The 21,263-nt window shown below is 42.7% G+C and overlaps 1 protein-coding gene across 1 annotated transcript in view; it reads left to right on the top strand.

Moving 5' to 3' along the window:
* Positions 1-906: 906 nt before the first annotated feature.
* The window catches only part of CCDC92B (coiled-coil domain containing 92B), a 90,047-nt gene continuing 69,690 nt past the window's right edge, over positions 907-21,263 (top strand). The window contains exons 1-2 of the mRNA XM_088449455.1: positions 907-1,296; positions 10,827-10,974. Of these exons, the coding sequence (XP_088305581.1) occupies positions 10,845-10,974 (130 nt within the window). The 5' untranslated portion in view covers positions 907-1,296; positions 10,827-10,844. The remainder of the gene's footprint in view (positions 1,297-10,826; positions 10,975-21,263) is intronic.

Raw genomic sequence — 21,263 nt, 5'->3', positions numbered from 1 at the left:
CACACTAAGGGGCCTATGTATCAAAGCTTGATGAGATAAAATTGTGATAGAAAAAATATTAACCAATCAGCTCCTGTCATTTTTCAAACACAGCCTATAAAATGTAAGTTAGAATCTGATTGGTTAGTGATTTAGCTCTCACAATTTTCTCTCTCAAGCTTTGATACATAGGCCCCTTAAAGCGGTTAAGTGTGAAGAAAAGGAACAGCCCAAATTACTGCACGAGTGCTTTTTCCAACTGAATTGGTCGTGAATCAGATATGTGCACTCACTAAGTAATGTGTGATAGGCGCATTAAATCAAGCCACTGTAAAGTAAAAATTTGCACTGGCCAATTGAATATTCCCCCTAGTTAACAAATACTGCACCACTGACAAACGTTACATTTATACACACTGTAAGCAACTAAAGTGCTGGTAAAAGTTATAGTCGAAAAAGTAAAGGTGTACTCTGATCACCAAAGCACTACTGTCCCTCTTAAGAGCAATCAATAAAACAATGATGTTAAATGACTACTACTGGTAATTGTATATGATAATATGCTGAGTGACTGGACTTTTGTAGGGGCTACCTAATCACAAATACAGTAGTCATTTGAAAACTCAGTTGTGTCATTGTGAAGAGCTGAAATCACAGGTGTGACCTGAGACATTAGCCTTTCTGCACCCAATAACAGATCACTGAGGTGAAATTGGGTAGATTCTCTTCTGCAAAGGGCATAAACAACATAATAACTCCCAGGTCCAGCAGCATCCTCCTCCTGTGCACTGAGAGCAGCAGATCCCCTGGGAGGTGCCAGTGATGATTTCATCATGCTGATGAGGCTCCTTCCCTCCCCCTCTATCTGTCTCAGTTACTGAGAGGTGAGAGCCCCCAGTCTGAGCTCACCAGTTTCCGTCACGTTGTTCTGTTTACGCCTCAGCTTCAGCCCAGCCTCCAGCTACAGAGAGGGAGGCCTGCAGCACATCGCACGGGATGCCCGGTCCATCTGCACGGAGACTGAGGAGTAAGGGAGGGAAGGGATTGGTGGATTATCCCTGACTACACCGCGTCCTGAACTTCCACTGCTCCCTTTCCATTCAGACCCTATAGATCTCCCCCAGCCAGATCCTATAGACGCCTCCCCCCACCCCAAACAGATCTCCCCCCGCCAGAGCCTATAGATCACTCTTAGCCAGAGCCTACAGATCTCCCCAACCCATCCTTATAGACCTCCCCTTGCCAACCCCTATAGATCTCCTGCAGCCCTAATGAGGTGACTGTGCAGCAGACCCCTCCTCGCATTCTCCTTTGCAGGTAAGATGGCTGTGCTCATTGCATGTAAACAATTCATCATGGGAAAGTGCTCATTGTGATGCTGCAGCTCATCTGGGTAATTACAGGGGTGGGCACGGTGCCCTGATGTCTTCCCTCAGCACCTTTTATTTATAACCTTGTATCTGTCACAGTGCAGACACTTTCTGAAGTTCCACTCTACGTCATGGGATGTGTCCATGGTGCTGGTTTCAAGGAGACTGCGATTTGCAATGTGCCTATGTGCTATTGACCAATGCATGTTGTTTTTTTACTGTTCATTATTACAGTATTTCTTGAATTGTCAGTAATACTAACCTTGGTTTTAAGGTCATTAGTACAGAGGTTCCTAGCATTCCAGGAACCACAAAGCACTTTCACTGCATTGGATCTATTTGTGTCTCACTTAAAATATCAATAACCACATGTGTGTGTGTAATATATATATGTAATGCCTTTAATGTGATGTTATAACATTTTAAATTAGAGTTGTCAATTTGGACCTAAAATATAGAGTATGCTGGCAGAAAGATATGTGTTATTTTGCCATTGCAACCCCCTGCCAGCAGCCTTTACGCACATGGGTGTAATGAATTAAACATGAAAGTGATGCATTATGCTATTCAGAAATACAGTCTGTTGTGAATCATTTTCTCTGGCACATTTGGGTACTGGAGTGGGGCTGCTTCACCAATAGTCCTGTTTGTTACATTTCATTGTAGTTTGATGTACATTAAATGGACCTTCTGTGGTAAAAGGAAATTGTGCCCCTTCCGCCCTGCTTGTAGCTGAGAAACTCTCCTATCGTCAGATCTCTCTCTACACATTTCTTTCAGGATTGTTAACTCTGTGACGCACTTTGTAATCAGCACTGCGTAGAGCAGTAAAAAGAGCAGGAGCTTAAAGAGGAAGTTTGTGGAAATTAAGATATCTCCATGTGCGGCTCTCTCCAAGAAGCTTAACCATTACTGCACACATTTCGATTTTGATTGATATAGAGTACATGTAATATATATATATATATATATATATATATATATACACGTATACGTGTGCATGTATGTATACATATCTATAAACACAGACACACACACACATATATATATATATATATATATATATATATATATATAGCAATAAGAAATAGGATGGGCACTCACCAATCTTGGTGGTAGCTTTGCTGTGGTTGAGCTGTCCTGAAAAAGGACCCATGCGGTCCGAAACGTCGACTATACTACAATGTATTTGTGAGTAAGTATATTAACTTTTACTGATTGGTGAGTGCCCATCCTATTTCTTATTGCTATGCATTGGACTTGAATGTCTTTAATGGAGCACCCCACCTGCTGCGGATTGAACATTGAGTGCAGCCCCCTTGGATTACTATATATATATATATATATATATATATATATATATATATATATGTATGTATATATATATATATATATATATATATATATATAGTTAGACTTTTGTAGACTATTGTAGAGTTTGCACATGTAATGGTGCCTGAGAAGTTGACGTTGTCCTGTATTCTGCTTGAATAGACAGCATTGTATTGATTTTTTTCTTGAGCTGGAACCAAATTTAATGTGTGCTAGAGTAGTGTTATTAAGTGACTTCCTGAAAGAGGCAATTTCTGCTGCCTGCTCAGAATTAGATCTCTGTTCTTTATTATTCATTTACAATTACGTTTATTCGCACAATTAAATGGGTACAGTTCTGCAGATAATTGTCTTTCTACCCAGATTGAAATATTGAGGTTTATAATGAGCTGGTAAACTGCTTTGTATGTGATGTAGCAGCCATTTAACACTTATCTTAACATTAGACCCTTTTAGCATGGTGGATGTTGAAGCACTGATGGGAAAAAGTAGAACAAACTCTACTTTCTCTTTTCCATCACCTGTACCCATATTGACTTGGCATCCGTATGCGCTATACTGATATCTCTCTATAGTGATCAATCGTTTCTGTGTGAGAGACTCTGCTTCTGTAGCCAATTATTACTACCCAGTCCCAATTCATATTACGCTAATACCTGCACAGTATTATTTTCTGTGTTACTATTTTACATTTGAAAACTGAAATAAAAAAAAGTTTTGTAGTGTAAAATGTAACACTGTTTTCAGAACACAAAACAGCCACAAAAGCCCAAATTCTGAGAATGAAATAAGTCTCCACCATTGTGAAAATGTTGCCTTTCCCTGCTAATATTCTGTAATCTTTATTCTTCATTGCTTGGTATTTTTTGTGATCTGGTAACAATGGCTGGAGATGGTTATAAACTTAAAGGAGCATCTGTCGTTTACATACAGCACAGGAAACCACATCCCCCATGTGGAGGCAACAGATGCTATTCAGTATTTCACTAATGGTAAATGTAAAAATGTATTTTGGCTGCATATACTCTGTATTCATGTATGTACCAACTGACGGTGTTTCCCAGTAAGTGTGACACAATTGTGCAATAATACCAGGTTTCATGCGTCACTTGAGTATATGGATAATAGTAAAACGTAAAAACAAAATAATAATAATAAGTGAAGCATATATAATGAGAATTATGATTGAACTATATTGTCATTCAAAATTAATCGAATTAACTTTTATTTTTCAATGTAATATATGATTCTGGTTTTATTTCAATATATTAACAGTTATTCCATTAAAATTGAAGGATGATATTCTGCTGACACTAAATCAACCTAAAATCTGCCTACCCAAAATTCAAAATGATGCAATGCTATGGTAATCTATCCATATAGAAATAAACTTCTCCAAATCCGAAGCATTGCTTCTCAACTCGAACCCCTCACCTCAAATAAGTAGCATCTCTTTTCTCAATTCAATTTCAAGTGGCAGAAGAAAATAAATATGAGGCTGTATCTCACTGCTTTCATGGCTTCTTTTATGTTGAAAGCTTCCCTAGACGCTTCTACTTATTTTTGTAATACCCCTTTTACACCAAAGTCCCGGGTCTGACCCGGGATGTGGAACAAGTTTTCAACCCGGATCAGACCCGGGACAGACCCCTTTTTACACTGTGGCGCCAACCCGGGGTATGCCCGGGTCGGCACCATTCACACCGGAGCCAGGTCTGCAGTGACCCGGCTCTTCCGGCATTGCAGTGGACGCTTGGAGATGATGTAATCCCCAAGCACCACTGAAGCTGGCCAATCAGGTAGCATGCGGCACAACCCAGGTCATCGTGCCCGGATCGCACCTTTTACACTGCAGGTGACACAGGAACGACCTGTGGCCAACCCCGCAAGCTACCCAAGTTGGATCCCCGGGTCACTGGACCCGGGTGGATCTGTTTACACTGAATTCCGGGATGATTCGCATTCATGTGCAACAAGCCGGGATTTTCATGTAGGTGTAAAATGTGTATTATTCAGGCCATTGTTTATGGCGGTTCCTAATAATTTTGTAGGTTGGCAATCAAAATGAATATCCTCCCTAAACTGTTATACCATTACCAGACTCTCCCAGTTACCTTTTCAGAATTCTTAGAGCACTAGACAGGCCTGCATACATCTGTTGATACTCAAGAAACCTACCATAGACAGAGGTAGAAGCTTCCCCAACAATAAACTGTATTACAATAAAATGACTTCCTCCGTTGTCACGCCTTATACTCTGCCTTGGTTGGATATTGAAGCTAAACTTCTTGGGCTTTCATGCATTTCTTATCTTTGGAGGCTTTCTTGAGATTCCAAAACTGGGTGGAGATGTACTAAGCTCTGGAAAGTGATAAATTGAAGAGTGATAAACTACCAGCCACTCAGCTCCTAACTGTCATGTTACAGGCTGTGGGGTCTATTTATCAACGAGTTTTATCACTCACAATGAGTGATAAAACTCATCGTGTATGATAATGGTGCTACAGCCAATCAGCTCCTAACTGTCATCTGGAGCACCATTTATCATACACAGCGAGTTTTCTCACTCGTGAGTGTTGAAACTCGTTGATAAATGAGGTCCTGTGTTTGAAAAATTTACAGTTTGGAACTGATTGGCTGATAGGTTATCACTCTCCCGTTTATCACTTTCCAGAGCCTAGTACATCTGCCCCCTGAAATGGTGGAGGCTCTACCTACCTTGAAATTTTCTAACAAAATCTGGGATATACTCCTTTCAGACTATACTCTCTCCCCATGACCTCTCTTTGGAACAACCCTAATTTTCCCATGAACAAAGACCGTGATAAGATCTGTCTCTGATATTTTGGAGAGAGGTATCTTTTGGAGAGATTCCTTTGATGCTGTGAAGCATAAATTCCCTGACTTTCACCCCTAACGTTTTGAATTTTTCCAACTACGGCACTTTTTAAGAATGTTCCCAAATGCGACCCCCTGTGCTCATATATCACGTTTTAAAAGGCTCTGCATCTCCTCATCTTTGCAAAAAGGAATGATCTCAAGCCTTATGGTATCATTTTAGACTTCATGCTTGGAACACAGACTAGTCACAACAGGGCTGTGAGAGGGACTTGACAACCCCCATGAGGAGGATATTTGAGAGATTATTCATGTCATGATTGCCTCGAGCTCAAGATCTACCTTGATCAACGAAAATGCCTACAAGGTATTCCATTGATGCTGTTACACTCAGGACAGGGCATACTTGCCGACATCCAGGGTCAGCATTCCAGGAGGGGGAAGCCAGTCTTCTTGGGTGGGGGGCGTGGTGCGGCATAAAGGGGGCGTGTTGAGGGAGATAATGTAGCAGTGGGGGCGGAGCAAGAGCGTGACTGCACGATCGCGTCATTGTAGCCCGGGAGGGTAGGCAAGTATGGGTCAGGGTCTCCAAAATGTATCTGTCCACTAGGTTTGATCAGTACAGGGCCCCATGGTTATTCTCCCAAGGATACTCCCACAATCCTAACTAAATAGGGCGGCAATGAAAGACATGGAGAGGTGCAAAGGGAGAGACATGGAGAGAGGTAAATGGGAGAGTTGCAAAGGGAGAGACATGGAGAGAGGCAAATGGAGAGACACGGAGGGGACTGCAGTGAGAGACATGTAGATCGGCAAAGGGAGAGATATGGAGAGGGGCAAATGGAGAGACATGGAGAGGGCTGCAATATGAGACATGGAGAGAGGCAAAGAGAGAGACATGGAGAGGGACAAATGGCGAGGGCTCGCAATGAGAGACATGGAGAGGGACAAAAGGAGAGACATGGGGCTGCAAGGAAAGACACAGAGGGGAAAAATGAGAGGCACGGAGGGGGGCAAATGGAGAGACATGGAAGAGACTGCAATGAGAGACATGGAGAGGGGCAAAGAGAGAAACATGGATTTAAAATATTTTTTTTCTTAATAAGTATAACAAGTATTTCTGTCCTGACCTAAATACAGTACTTCTTACGTTATTTTGACCCAACTACTTGAAACATGGAACTGCTCGGTAATTATATTGGCTTAGGGGTGCCTTGAAAAAATAATGGAGACCCTAAGGGTGCCTCAAACTGAGGAGGTTTGCGAACCACTGCCTCAGTCATTTCCCACAGGGGTCCTCATCAAGATCAGCTTTGATTTACATGGCTAATGCTCATTATTATGGCTACCATTCTTACATAGGTAATCAGACCAAAGTCTACCTTCTCCTCCTCACCCTACCTCTCTTCACCGCATCCCCTCACCCTATTTCCTCATAGTTGCTAACAGCTATGTTTTTCATGTATATGTACGCTTAAAAAATGTGGGATTCTGTATGCCATGTTCCTTTTCAGTTTTATCATTTAGGGTCTGATTCTGAGGTGGGAGCAAAGCAAAAAAAGCAAGTAACTTTATTATAGACTGTATTAAAGATCTGAGTTTGGACACTCCCCTCCCAAAACCTAAATCTCTCTGCACATTTTAAATCTCCCCCACCTGCAGTGCAACATGGTTTTACCAAGGTGCAAAGTTACTTGCTTTGTTATGCTCCCAACTCAGTATCAGCCCATTATATATTTTGTTAAGAGTATACAGTACTTCAGTGTGATCAAGTGCGATGGAGCAATATTGCTTCCTAATGGAGATAATCACAATATGTATATATCTATTAAAGATGTTTTATGTTCAAGTTCTGATTGATATCATCCCTGCTCAGTAATATACTTTGGTGAGCAGGGGATTATTGGCGGTAAACGGAAGAGGTCTAGGCTGTATGAGAGTGTCAGGACCCTTCTGTATGCCAATGATGGGGGTACCTCCCTTGCTTTGGGATCCTGAGCAAGTACTGATATTGGGATGGGAAGGGATTTAGACAAATTGGTATTTAAAGTGGAGAAACCTTTAAAAAATGTACATAGCGTGACCTCATGACAAGTTTCATGCTCAGATTTTTCCCAATGCTTATTTAGTCATCGCCACGTGTACTTGTGATGAGTATCATGGGCTCAGTCTTTTTTTCTTAGTTTCCTTTTATATGTTGAATTCTATAACACTGTGCAATTTAGTTTTCCTCAGATAATAGTTCATGCGTTGTTAAGGGCTACTAATCATTTTTATGATTTCATTGTTTTATATATTTTCACTGCTGTACATACTGATCGCCAGCCAGCGCAGCTCTGTGACTATATTCAGAGATGAAGCTATGTCTATTTTTACCAGAAACAACTAGTCTGAAGGAGAACATAAAAAGGGCAGAGCGTAAATACATGCTGTACTGTCATCATCAGCGATTAGCACACTTACTGCTGTGTTTTCTATATAGGCCAGCGAGGAGCATGTTTAGTACAATACAATTTAGGAGGAAGTTTTTACATTTTATGGTCTACATTAATTCATTTACTTTTTATTTTTGTTTCCAGTAAATAAAATAATGTATGAGGAGGTGAAGGATAGAGAGGCACATGCACTTATTTATATGGGATATTCACTAGCAGGGAGCCTCAGCTTCATATACCGTACAGCTATGGGTAGAGATATAAGGGCTGGCATGATGACTCCATTCTGTGTGTACTATATATTATTTCATGTGCAAAAGCTTCATTCCAATGTTGGTACAGTGGTGGAAATCCATTATGTTGCTAAACTGAACTGGAAACGTCACTATACTGTAAGTAGGGGTGAATTGCTGATATGAAATGTACAATGTGACTTTATGAGTTAATACTTAAACACATTTAAATGGCCAAACCAGACCCCTGTCTGTAGCTTTGTATAATGTTAGGTGTCAGCTGTGTTTTGTCATACCTAGAAGAGCACAGGGTAATGTGTTGTATAAGGCAATCTAATGTAATATCTGTGTATGCTTGTATTTAATAGTCTGACTAGTAGACATCTGGTCGCTTTATTCCCGTTGTATTACTTATGTTGTGCCTCTCGACACTGGTGGACTAAAGCTTCCCACACATATACAATTCCAATTGTACAAAACATTACATTTTAAATCATGTACAGAAATCTTAATACTGTATATGTAGGAAACATGAAACAGTTTCATCTCAACTATAACATTGGATCATAGGGGACTATTTATTAAGCCTTGGATGGAGATAAAGTGGACGGAGATAAGGTACCAGCCAATCAGCTCCTAACTCCCATGTCACAGGCTGTGCTTGAAAACTGACAGTTAGGAGCTGGTTGGCTGGCACCTTATCTCCGTTCTCTTTAGCACCATCCAAGGCTTAGTAAATAGGCCCCTTAGTATGTTAGCTCTCATGCGCTCTGCCCTCTTTCCACTTGTTCTTTCCTTAGCGCTATCAGTGTCACCTGTGCTCCATGTCTTTACATGACTCTGATGCTGTATTGTCGTCCTTACCTTGTGTACAGGCACATTGACTGCCAAACTGCTTCTGCTCCCTGCAACGTACCACCACTTGCCCTACAAGATTGTGGTACGTTGCAGGATGTTCCCATCTAAAGGTGCCTATCCATTAGGCGACCTGAAAGTCTGAACGTCTAGCTTTCAGACCTACAGGTCACCGAGGTGCGGTGCCCGTATTGAACGGCATTGACTGTAGGAGCCCTATCTCTTATCTCTGAACATGCCGAACCTGACGAGCGTCGTCGGGTTGACGGGCATGTTCAGTAGACAGTCGGGGAAGGCAAGGACCCGGCGTGCACGTGCATCACTGGACCTTGCCGCCTATCCATTACCCGACTTTGTGAACAATGCGACCAAAACCTCCTGGTTTTGGTCGGATTGTACACAAAGTCGGGCAGTGGATAGGCCCCTTAACATAGTGAGCAATTTTATTGTTGTATGTTTTTCCTAGATAGGTCATTTTATACTATACTGCATTTATGACATGTCAAGTTACGCTGTTACTATATATATTCCTTGTACGGCACTGCAGAAACTTTGTGACACTTTCAAAATGAAACATAATGATAATAATAATGTAATTGTGATTGGACAAGTTAGATTCCCAAACATACTTCTGTTCTTTTAAAATATATGTGTGCATATTACATGTATATTTTTTTCATACTGTCTTCATTTGCGATCACATGATAAAAGAAACCTTTTGTGTCATGTATTGCAGTGTGTGAGAGGCAAAATATTGATACGCCATCGAGAGCATGCCACAAGCTTGTTTTTCCTTCAGATCACTGCAGGGGAAAAGAGCAGCTTGCAGCATGGTACACGCACATGTCTTAAGGTAGCAGGGGTTTCCAGCAAGGTGGAATCGATAATTGCTGTGAGGGGCATATTTTATCGAGAAAGGGATGTACAAAATGGAGAAACCTCTTTAACAAGCTGTAACATTGAAATAAATCATATCTTAAGCATGACGACACTGGTGTTGTAATAAACATAACATGTTTCAAATAAGGATATTTTTCAGAGTAATATTCCATTTATTTATTATTTGAACTATACTGCAGTATATAAGTTAAAGCACAAAGTTTGTCCACAGTAATATTTCAAATACATTCACAATCTCTGGGCCTGATTCAGCAAGGAACGCAAGTGTGCGCACGCACGCACTCGGCCGCTGTGTGTGTATGATAATCAATGCATACGCACGGCAACCGCAGCATAAGATGCAGACGCCCAGCACTACACAGTGCCGCCCACTTCCTTTTACTCAAAGCCTGAGTAGTCCGCTAGACAGAGGAAACATCGGTAACAACGAGAACCATCTGAACCATATGCACAGAAGAGGTTGACCTGATGTCGTGCAGGATTTTGGCCACTTCCTGCGTGCATCGAGTCGTCTAGCTGCGTATTCCATCGCCCAGCCTTCATTATGCACGCCCCTATAATGGCTTCCCAGCGCACAGGCAACCATGCGTTCACCCAACCACCCCCCGTCACCACCTACAAACGGCACTTCCTGTCAATCAATATCGGAAGGGTCTGTGTACACACTGCGTGTAGTCTGCGTACCCTTACCTGATCGCACTGGCAAGTTCGCGCACGCTCAGTGCGATGCATGCGCAATGCGTAAACATCGGCCGAGTGCATGCGTTCTCTCACTTGCGTTCCTTGCTGAATCAGGCCCTCTGTTACTGCGCTGAATCTCTGTCATAGCAGTGTATCTGTAATCCTACTGGCAGTACTCATCTTACACTTCTAACTCTTCACAGGAGTTGGCCCTCGGTGTAATGGAGACACAGTCTTTGGAGCAGCAAATACAAATTGTGAAGCGCAACATCACGTTCCTTAAAAAGGAACAGCTGGAACTGTTGCAGGATCTTCACCTAGAGATTCTACGGCTGCAGAAACGTTGTACAGGTGAGCTTGCATATGGTTTTGATTATTTTTTTACATCCAGAGACTGTTTTTACTTTTCCATACTACAGTGTGTGGCATCTTTTGCACAGTTTAATGTCTTTGATCAGCAGGTATGGAGAATTTGCGATAGAATCAGTGCAGTGTCAGTATGTTCTATGTTCACACTTACCAGAGGTATTATATTGTAACCAGCTGGGATACCCGGCGTTGCCCAGGTTGAAGACTGGACCCTGAAGTACACCTGGAGCCTATATTTGTTTATGTTGTCCTCGCCTATAACCCCATTCCATTGATCCTGAATAGGATCCCACTGTTTGCTAATATGCATGCAAACAGCGGCATAACTACCGTGGGTGCAAGGGGTGCAGCTGCTATGGTGCCCAAGCTGCCTTTGTGGCTTTCCGCTCTCCCTGCATCCAGTCACGCACACAATGTGGGCCGGTCCAGTCAGGGCCGACGAGGGGGGCCCGGGTATCAGCAATGTTAATTTGGTGCTGACCTGCCAGATGATTATAGCTGGCGTATCGACAGGCAGATATGGAGAGACAGTGGCGCCGGTTGTGAAGCAATCAGAGCCTGCGGACTGTCAGACAATCAGCAGTGGTGGCTTTTGATTGGCTCATGGCCGGCACCAGATTGAAATTGCACTGGCGATGTCTATTCATGTCTGCATGCCAGACGCCAGCTGTAATTAGCTGGCAACCCGGCACCAAATCCACACCTGCTGGCTGCTGATGGCACATAGGTGGATGCGAGAGGCTCCTGGAGGGACACAGGGAGGTGAGTTGCTGTGGGGGGCATAATGTGTAAGGGGCATAACTATGTGGCATAATCTTATAAGGGGCATTACTGTGTGGCATAATGTGTAAGGGGCACTACTATTGTGTGGAATAGTATGGTATATAGGGCATTACTATGTGGCATAATCTGTAAAGGGCATTACTGTGTGGTATAACGTGTAAGAGGCATTACTGTGCAGTGTAAGGAGCTTTACTGTGTGGCATGATATATAAGGGGCACTTCTACTGCATGGCATATTGTGTATATGGGGTATTACTGTGTGGAATAACCTGAACGGGCACTGTGTGGCATAACATGAATGGGTTCTGTGTGGGAGCAAATATATATATATATATATATATATAAAATATATCATACAAACTCGGCACTCACATGCTTTTCAAACTGCAACTCCTTTGAACATAGGGAATGTTGGTTCCAAAATATTGCAATAATTTGTTAAGCTGGCCACCGCTTCACGGTCATTCCCATCTAGCCAGTCCCTACACTGATTCTCAGATAAATGAACTTGATCTGCCATCTTGGGCTCAAGCTTGCATACATTTTAAACATGAAACTGGGTCCTGCCTTAAGAGACAGGACCGCACCCAGGGCTATCAGTTAATAAGCACCTGGAAAAAGAATCAGATCAAGTTCATTTATCTGAGAATCAGTGTAGGGACTGGCTAGATGGGAATGACCGTGAAGCGGTGGCCAGCTTAACAAATTATTGCAATAATTTGGAACCAACATTCCCTATGTTCAAAGGAGTTGCAGTTTGAAAAGCATGTGAGTGCCGAGTTTGTATGATATTTTTTATGTAGATGGTGTGGTCACATACCAAGGGCACCCCAGATGGTCGAGTGCCGTGGATTGAGCCTGTCGTATATATATATATATATATATATATATATATATATATATATATATGTGTGTTTAACCTCTGGGGGAGCCCTTTTAAGATCTTGCAATGTGGCCCACAAAGTTCTGGTTACGCCCTTGCATGCAAACACAGAGGTACAGAGGGCTGCCTAATATATATGGTCAATTTAAAAAGGACTAACTCTGAAGAATATGAACTTGCATGTCATAAAGTTTGACACTTGCTCAGACTATGAGGTTAAAAGGATATTTTTGTAGCTTTCACACAGGTTTTTGGCAGACTGCCAATTTCCACTGGAGCCAGCCCTGGAACCTGTGTAATTTAAGAGTGTCCCCATTTTTAGGGATTGTGTGACAGTGTGGGACAGCCAGACAAGCTTCTCGCTTATTATTTAGATGTGAGTCTCACCATTATTTATTATTTAGTAACAAACTGCAAATGTAAAGTAACCAAATGATCAAAGCTATCTTGCTGTCATAATTTATCATTTAGAATGTAAGCTCTCACAAGCAGGGCCCTCTTCCCTCATGTGATTTTTCCTTCCCTTACATATACTATCATCTACTCCATGCGCCCTACAACGGCACCTAACCGTTGCTTTCTGCCACCCTGCTGTGCCGGTATCCCGACTGCCAGGACCCAAAGGCAAGTACTGGGGTTAGGGAGAGTGTTAGGGTTATGGGCTAGGTAGTAAGGGGGTAGAGTTAGGTTTAGGGTGCGGAAAGTGGGAGGTTAGGTTTAGGCACCAGGGGGAGGTTAGGTTCAGGCATCGTGGATTTAGGGTTAGGATGCCGAACAACAAAATGTAGGTCTTCTAACCCTGTTGGGATGTCGGCGTTGGAATTCTGACTGCCGGGATACCGAACGCCGGTATCCATTATGTATTCCAGAAATAAAGTACCAACCAATTAGCTCCTAAATGTCACTTTACAGGCTGTGTTTGAAAAATAAAAGGTAGGAGCTGATTTTTTGGTACTTTATCTCCACCCATTTATCTCTCTCCAAGGCTTAGTACATAGACCCCCTGAGTGTGATTCAGAGTCATATGCATCTCTTTGCACAGACAAATAGTGACACTTGGCATACAGTGCATTTATAGATGCGAATTTATGCATTTTTGCGTATATCTGTCCTATTCAAATTTGGATGGATCTTTGCCGGGTCTGACTTTCTGTGAAATGGGCATTTTTGGGGTGGGAACTGAGCAGTGACAATGCAAACTCACAGAGCTGTCCTGTTTTGTGTGAGAGGCATGGGAGTGTACCTTGAGTTGTGAGCTAATCTGAGTAATGCGTATGAAGTAGAAAGACTGTTTCAGCAGGGGGTTAGTGCAAGTGATGATACTGAAGATGAGTGTTGCGGCTGTGGATGGAAAGCAGTGGGTGGAGCGACTTCCTGCTAGAAGTCACATGGATCTTTGCAATAGCCCTACGGAAACTCACATTAGCATAAAGTAGTAAGGCTTCCGCTGCATCATGCAACACTGATACTTTGCGTCCGACTCAGAATTAGCCCCATTATGCGCAAATATTTGCAAATGTCCCATCTCTAGGAACTCACAAGGGATCACATGTGGACTGAGAACAGCTTCCATACGGCTGCCTTTACGTTGACCAAGTGGGATGAGAAATGCACTGGACCGCTGTGGCTGTCCGTCTAGCGAGGTGAGAAAGGCCCTAAATACAAGCTGCTGCATACATAACGCGGATAACGAGTGCCGCAACCAGACGGCTCTGTGTGGATAAACTATCGGGCGACAACTACCTCTGGGAGGCCCCTCAAGTTATAATTTTATTCCGGTGCAGTAAGTAGATCTACAGTCTATATAAATACAGTATTCAGCATACCGTTAAGCTCACATACGGGCATTTTTCCAAAGAAATACACTGAAGATGTATCTAGCTGCCCAGCGTTATCTATATTATACATCAGCCCACCGTTTAACATCTTAACTGGGCAGCATCAAAATCTCTGACCTTAGTGAGTATTCCTTACTTCACCTGGATTATAAACTTTGATTAGGTTCAGAGGGCCTGATTCAGCACTGCACGCTAGTGCACTGCTGAACGCATATTCCCGATGGCCAGGAATCTATGCAGGCACCTGACCCGCATGGCTCATGTGCATTATGGTAATGCAGCATCGGAAAATCTGCAAGAACATCGGCCGGCTAATTGACTCATGGGGTCACGCAAGCTGGCCGCCGCAGATGAGAGAAAAGTAGATTTTTATACTAATACATTTGTTTACATATTTCTGTGGAACTGTAAGTGTTGTTGAACGTGCAGCCAATCAACATTATAATGTTACTATCAGTGTTTAAGACCATGGGTGATGAATTCATCTTTAAAATAAATCCTATGTGGTCTCCCCTTTGATTAGTTAATTTGTTTCAGGAAAAAAATTGTAAGATGCAATTTCAAGAATTACTAATCAAGCTATTTCTCAGAAGAAGATAAGAAAAGTCAGGCCATCTCTTGATAGACAAATATGAAGAGGTTCAAACAAACTAGGACTTGTGGTGCCTACACACGGGACGATCGACAATGATAACGATATCATTGTTCCATCTCCCGGGTGTGCTGGGTCCCTGTAGTAACCTGGTCGATTTCGACCAGGTTGGCCTGCATGCACGGTTGATGGATGATATCGTTATCATCCATACGTGTCCGCGCATCGCAGGTCGTTGGGCACCGAAAAATGCACACTATGAACGATAATGATATGATTGATATCGTTATCGTTCATATTGTCCATTTTAATCGTACTGTGTGTACGCACCTGGTCATTCCAATTTCCTTTCATCCAAGAACACAATATAGAGCGTATGCACACTATGCATTCTTCCGAACGACAGCCCGATATATCATATTGGAGCATTGTATCCAATTAATCTCTTCTCCTGTACACACTATGTAATCATCGTGTAGATCACTAGCTGGACCAAGATATCTTGTGATCTTCCGACTGAGCATACACACTGCACAATGTAGACCACATTGTTCACGACATCTTCCCATCTGACAGGCAGCACATCAGATGTGATGAACGACTCACGTGAATGTGCGATTGAGCGTATACACTATGCGATATGGACGATATGTCGTTCCAATTTGCCTCAAAATGACAAATCGTCCAATATATCACCTAATGTGTACCTTACTGAACTGGAAGATATTTTCAGCAGTCAGAGTCTCCCCTATCATACTCCTGAAATTTGATAAAAAAATTATTAGAATAATACAAAAAATATATTTATAACTTACAAACATCTTCTTTGTTTATTGTAATCATTTTTATAGTTAACACTCACCAGCTTTGTCTAGCTCCCTGGGACTGCAGGGAGACAAGAGATGAGGCAGCAATAGCTCAGCCTCGCTTCTGTATAGACAGTCAGTCAGACACTGCTTGCAGAGCTGGGGGTGGAGACACACCACGGGCAGTAAGCTGCACAGAAAGGGAGCTAATAGAGGTATGCCTATGAGTATGGGGGGCATGCCTTGAGCACTGATGGACACATTGGATGTGTCATGTGACCAGGAAGTGCACTGCAGTGTTTAGAGATCGGATCTCAGTCAGCAGCAGCAAGAGAAGACACAGTGATGGAGGTAGGAGAATCAATGGACACTGAAGCTTAGTGTAGTGAGGGGAGAGTTACAGTGAGTAGGGGGTGAGACAGGCTCCCAGCACTCAGACCCATCTCCATGTATGCCTCCCCAGCCACTTATCTCATCGCACGTCAGTGATTTTCAGGCATAGGAAATACAAATCACTTACATCAAAGTATGAGAAGAAAGAGGACGCTCCAAAACCAAAACTAAAATAAAATCGTATTGAGTCCTGCTGAGGATGTGTCCATACAGATTATCAAGGTGGGAACACGGCTACTCTACTTTAGTCAAGTCTAGACAGAAGATATTTAGGAAGTAGTCATGTCCAGGTATCAGACAGGATTGAAACATTTTCCAATTCACAGTTTTTTGAGGACAGGTAAAGCAGAAGAAATACATTATCATTCAGCATGTCAACTGGTTGTTAAAACAGGATACTGGTTCCAAAAAAAAAAAAGTGTCACAACTGTTGTTATCTTTCTAGTGACAAAAGTGGGTTGAGTATGGGATCCCGACAGTCAGGAGGCTGATGGTCAGAATAACCCTCCTGTCCTGCAGCCTAACCCTAACCCTTCCCTCTCACAGCCTAACCCTCACCCTTCCCCTAACCCTCCCCTTAACCCTAAAGTCTCACCTTGACCCTAATACTTAGCTCCTCAATCTGTCGGCATCCTGACTCTCGGGATGTTGACTGCATCCCACGAAAGCTATAGGAAGTTCTAGGCTAGTGCTATACATAAAAAGATTCAAGCTAGTAAGGAAATATGAAACGTTGTCCTTATCTACAGTCATCAGGCCAAGAGATCTCACCTCTGGGTATACAAAACGGCAATGATGTCATTCGACATAATAGGTTTGAATCTAGCAGTACTACAGAATCCAGCAGTAAAGATATGGAAGGGCAAAAAAAGTGTCAGTCGCATTCATCTCCAAACAAGGTAGCAGCATGTAAATAACTATGCTCTAAATCGAGTGGGGAGCCTTTTTTCTGCCGTGGGCCATTTTGATATATATATATATATATATATAACATTATTCGCGGGCCCAGTGCAGACCACGTCCCCTCTGTGTGACATCACACAGGGCGGGGCCACAATAGTCGGTGATTAAAGCAATGCCCGGGGCATCCTGAGGATACTCTGAGGAGTTGTAAGGGCAGCAATGTGACTGTCTCAAGCATTCTAAGGACGCTCCAGGCGGCATAGTGTCTGGCTGCAGGGTGCCATTTTACGCACCCTGCTATCCTGATGAGGCTAGCAGAAAAAAGCTCAGAGGGCCGGACCAAATGATTCCACGGGCTTTATGTGGCCCCCGGGCCTGAGGTTCCCCATCCCTGCTCTAAATGATGCAAGAAGTGATGGCATGGGATGAGTAGAATATTCTTGATCTGATGGCAGTTCATGTTTTAGGGAAGGACAATGTAATAGTGGATGGTGTGAGCAGGCTGAATCTATACGGCAATGAGTGGCCTTCAAATCTGCGTATTTTCATTGCAATTGGCAGAAAATGGAGGGATCCACAAGTTGGATGTGATATAGAGATAACTCAACACAAAAGTGACAACCTATTCTTTGAGTACCAGGTGTCAGAACCTGTCACGGATGAATGGTTTCATGTTGAATTTGGCTTACATACGGGATGTAGTCAGCATCCGAAATCCCGACAGGTCGGGATCCCAGCACCAGTATCCCGACCGTCTGCATCCCGAATTGTAAGTATCTGGGTGCACGGGGAGGGTAGCGTTAGGTAGTGGGGTTAGGCTTAGGCATTAGGGGGAGGGTTAGGGTTAGGCATCAGGAGGAACACTTACATACAATACCTCTGATTCACAATGTATTGTAAACAATTACTAGAGAACAGTCATAGACATTTGAGATAATACCTTACTGGGCTTGACGATCATGGTTCCTGTTTCAGTAGTAAATAATTGTGGAGCCTCCTTAGCCAATATTCCTAAACCAAGGACCTTTTCTCTATAACATTCTCAGGTATCTAAATTTGATGACCAGGAAAATGAAAGGCATAGATTAAAGAAAAGTGGCTTACCAGAAGATTATTTGCCTACATTGCTAAAAACAAGAAAAAAACAAATAAAAAAAAACAATTTATTTAATCTTAATACCATCAAGGCACAATAATGCTATTATTAGGGTTAATATGGCTGTATACTTTATCCACTTTTCCCCTCTATCCTGAGATACACAAGAAGATTGTAAGAGGGTTTCCATTGTTTTTTACCTGCAGATATTACTTAAGATCTACAGGAACATCATGTATATAATAATTGTGTAAGGTCTGTCCCGTCTCCATTGTGCGTGCCCACTGCGAGAGCTTGACCCAATGGCTCCCTCTGCTAGGAAGATGGGACACACCTAGTACCAGAGAAGAGGAGGACCCGCCATACCTTCGGTACCGAGCAAAGGGACTGGACCGAGCAAAAGGACTGCACAGAACAGAGTTTAGTTGCGTGGGAAGTGGGGGTGGGATAGCGCAGCAGAGTGGGGGTGGGGCGGCCTGAGTGGGGGGCGGCAGACCGAGGTGACCCGGCATATGGGTCTCTCTACTAGAAAATAATAGAGAGCATACGTTCCATGTCAAGTGAGTGCAAGCATACTTTATACTACACTGTAATATGATTGTTTTTATTTATTTTATTTTTCACACATGAACATGGATTTGTCAATACATCACATCATTCAAATGTACATCATTAATTATTTATTGTAGAAATATGGTAGATACTCTCTTGTACATGTATTGAAGTTTACTTTTTACATCTTATCAATAGATGCTATTATTCACTTAAATAAGATGTAATATTTTTGCAATGCTTTGTATATTATATGTTTAATTGTAGTGAGGTCACCTCTTCTATAAATAAGGCAGCACTCAGCTGGAGCTCTTTGAAGTGTTCTTTACTAAAATTCTAGCGAGGTCTCAAAGTATAATGTGTATAGAAAGAACAAAACTTTGGGTACTATGAAACAAACTTGTTTGTGCCACTGGAAATGTCAGAAAAAAGGGATAAGCAATAGTTCTAGTACCATATGTGGATTGTCACCATGATCAAGATGAATATATATATGAATGTAGGGAATATGGGCTTGCTAAACTATGAGATTGCCGAATCTTGCATAGCTCTTGTTAATACGGCAATTTATTCCATTTAAATGGGGCATCAGCTCATACCTATAAGCATCTTTTGGAAAAGAAATCCTGAGTTCCGTTACATCATAATATCATTTTTATTTCATAAAAGTAATCTGTAGCTTCATTTTACTGTACATGTGCGTATTCATGGTTTAGACAAGAAACATAGGTTGGGGTCAGTCCTATTAAGGAGGAGAGGAAATTTATTCCATATGTGCCTTAATGAATCGACACCCTGTCAACATATGCACATAGCGGGCTTGTTCCTGAGTCCGACCTATTTCTGTGCATGGGTGTAAACGACACATTTTGCCAACAGCATATACACAAATGTGAATTTACAAATTTTTGCATATGTCCGTTCGATTCTGAGTCAGACGGATCTCTTTCCTTGTAATGGGGCATTTTGGGACGGGAATTGGGTAGTGACATTGCGATCGCATGTAACTGCCCTACCTTTTGGGAGTGTCTTGGGAGTGTCATTGGCCTGTATCAAATGCACTGTACAGTTCTGAGACATGCGTACGGGGAAGGGCAGCCTGTTTCTGATGGATCGCTTGCACCTAGCATGGGGCTGGTGGAAGTGGAGATACTAATAATGATGGTTGAAGCAGCTGGTATCAAATCATAGGGCGGCACAGCTTCCTGCTTACAGGCGCACAAATCCCCACATTAGTCCTACAGATTGCCTCAGTACTATAAGGTAGTAAATCAGACTTCCATGGCTGCCCGCAACTACAGCCTCTCTGGGTGTGGCTCCAAATCAGGCCCAGAATCCAGGTTTGTGATCTGTAAACTTGTCAGATACATGTTTATTGTAAACTTAGGCCCTGATTCAGAGGCGCTTGCTATTAGCAAGCGCTCACTCTGTATCAGGGCGGGCCGGTTTTTTTTTTTCACAGCTTTAGCGGGTGGCTTGGCGATGGTCACGATTATCGCGACCATCGGGCTTGCGACGAGACCCTTGTGGTAGGGTCTCGTCCACCGCAAGCCCCAGTGAACTTCTTGCTCTAATAGAGCAGGAAGCTCACTACTGACATCACTGGTGATGTCAGTAGGACACCCACAAATGGCAGGCGTTCCTTCAGGAATGCCTCCGTTTGTCCTGCCACCCCCCCTGCACGCCTACAAAACGGGGCGAGCTGTCAATCACAATCGACAGCCGCCCCGTCTTGTAGTAAGTCTCGCAGCGAGAGAAAATTCACTCGCTACGGGGCACGTGCAGTGCGCACTGCCCGGCCATCGACCCGCGTGCGAGCACTATGCGCACGCTAGCTGGTCTGAATCAGTCCCTTAATGTGTTAGTTTGAGAGATTGTTATTGGTAAATTGTCTGTGCTTTTCCCTAATCATGATCACAGAGCTTATGCATCAGCACATGGCGTCTTTTCATGCAGTGCCTGTAAGAAATGTGCATCTCTGTGAAAGACGTTTCACTCATCATGGAATTACGGCACAAAGCAATAAAGAGAAAAATATGTTTCAATCGGTAACAATTACAAAACCATTATAGTGAAAGGGTTAAATCTGAGCGCGGTGGCACTGCAGTGGTCCCTTATCTTTGGTGTTGGTGTTCCAAAGCCAGTGGCTGTGGGTGGAGACTTGTAATGCTAATTAATTCAAGTGAGTACAGAATGCCTATTGCCTGCTGTCACCTGTGACCTACAGACTTTATTATTATTTTTAGTATTATCTTTTATTTATATGGTGTAACAAGGGGTCAACATTGCCTTACAACGTACATACACAGAAACAGTATGAACAAACAAGAAAAAATAGACTTACAGTACAAAACATTGCAGGACATGGACAAGGTTTATAAACATAGCTACATCAGCTAAAATACGAGCTTAACTCTCATCCATT

Source organism: Taudactylus pleione, unplaced genomic scaffold (assembly GCF_031769625.1).
Source record: "Taudactylus pleione unplaced genomic scaffold, aTauple2 ptg000485l, whole genome shotgun sequence".
Classification (NCBI taxonomy): domain Eukaryota; kingdom Metazoa; phylum Chordata; class Amphibia; order Anura; family Myobatrachidae; genus Taudactylus; species Taudactylus pleione.
Note: the sequence above shows the minus strand (reverse complement) of the source record. Positions and strands in the feature narration are given on the sequence as shown.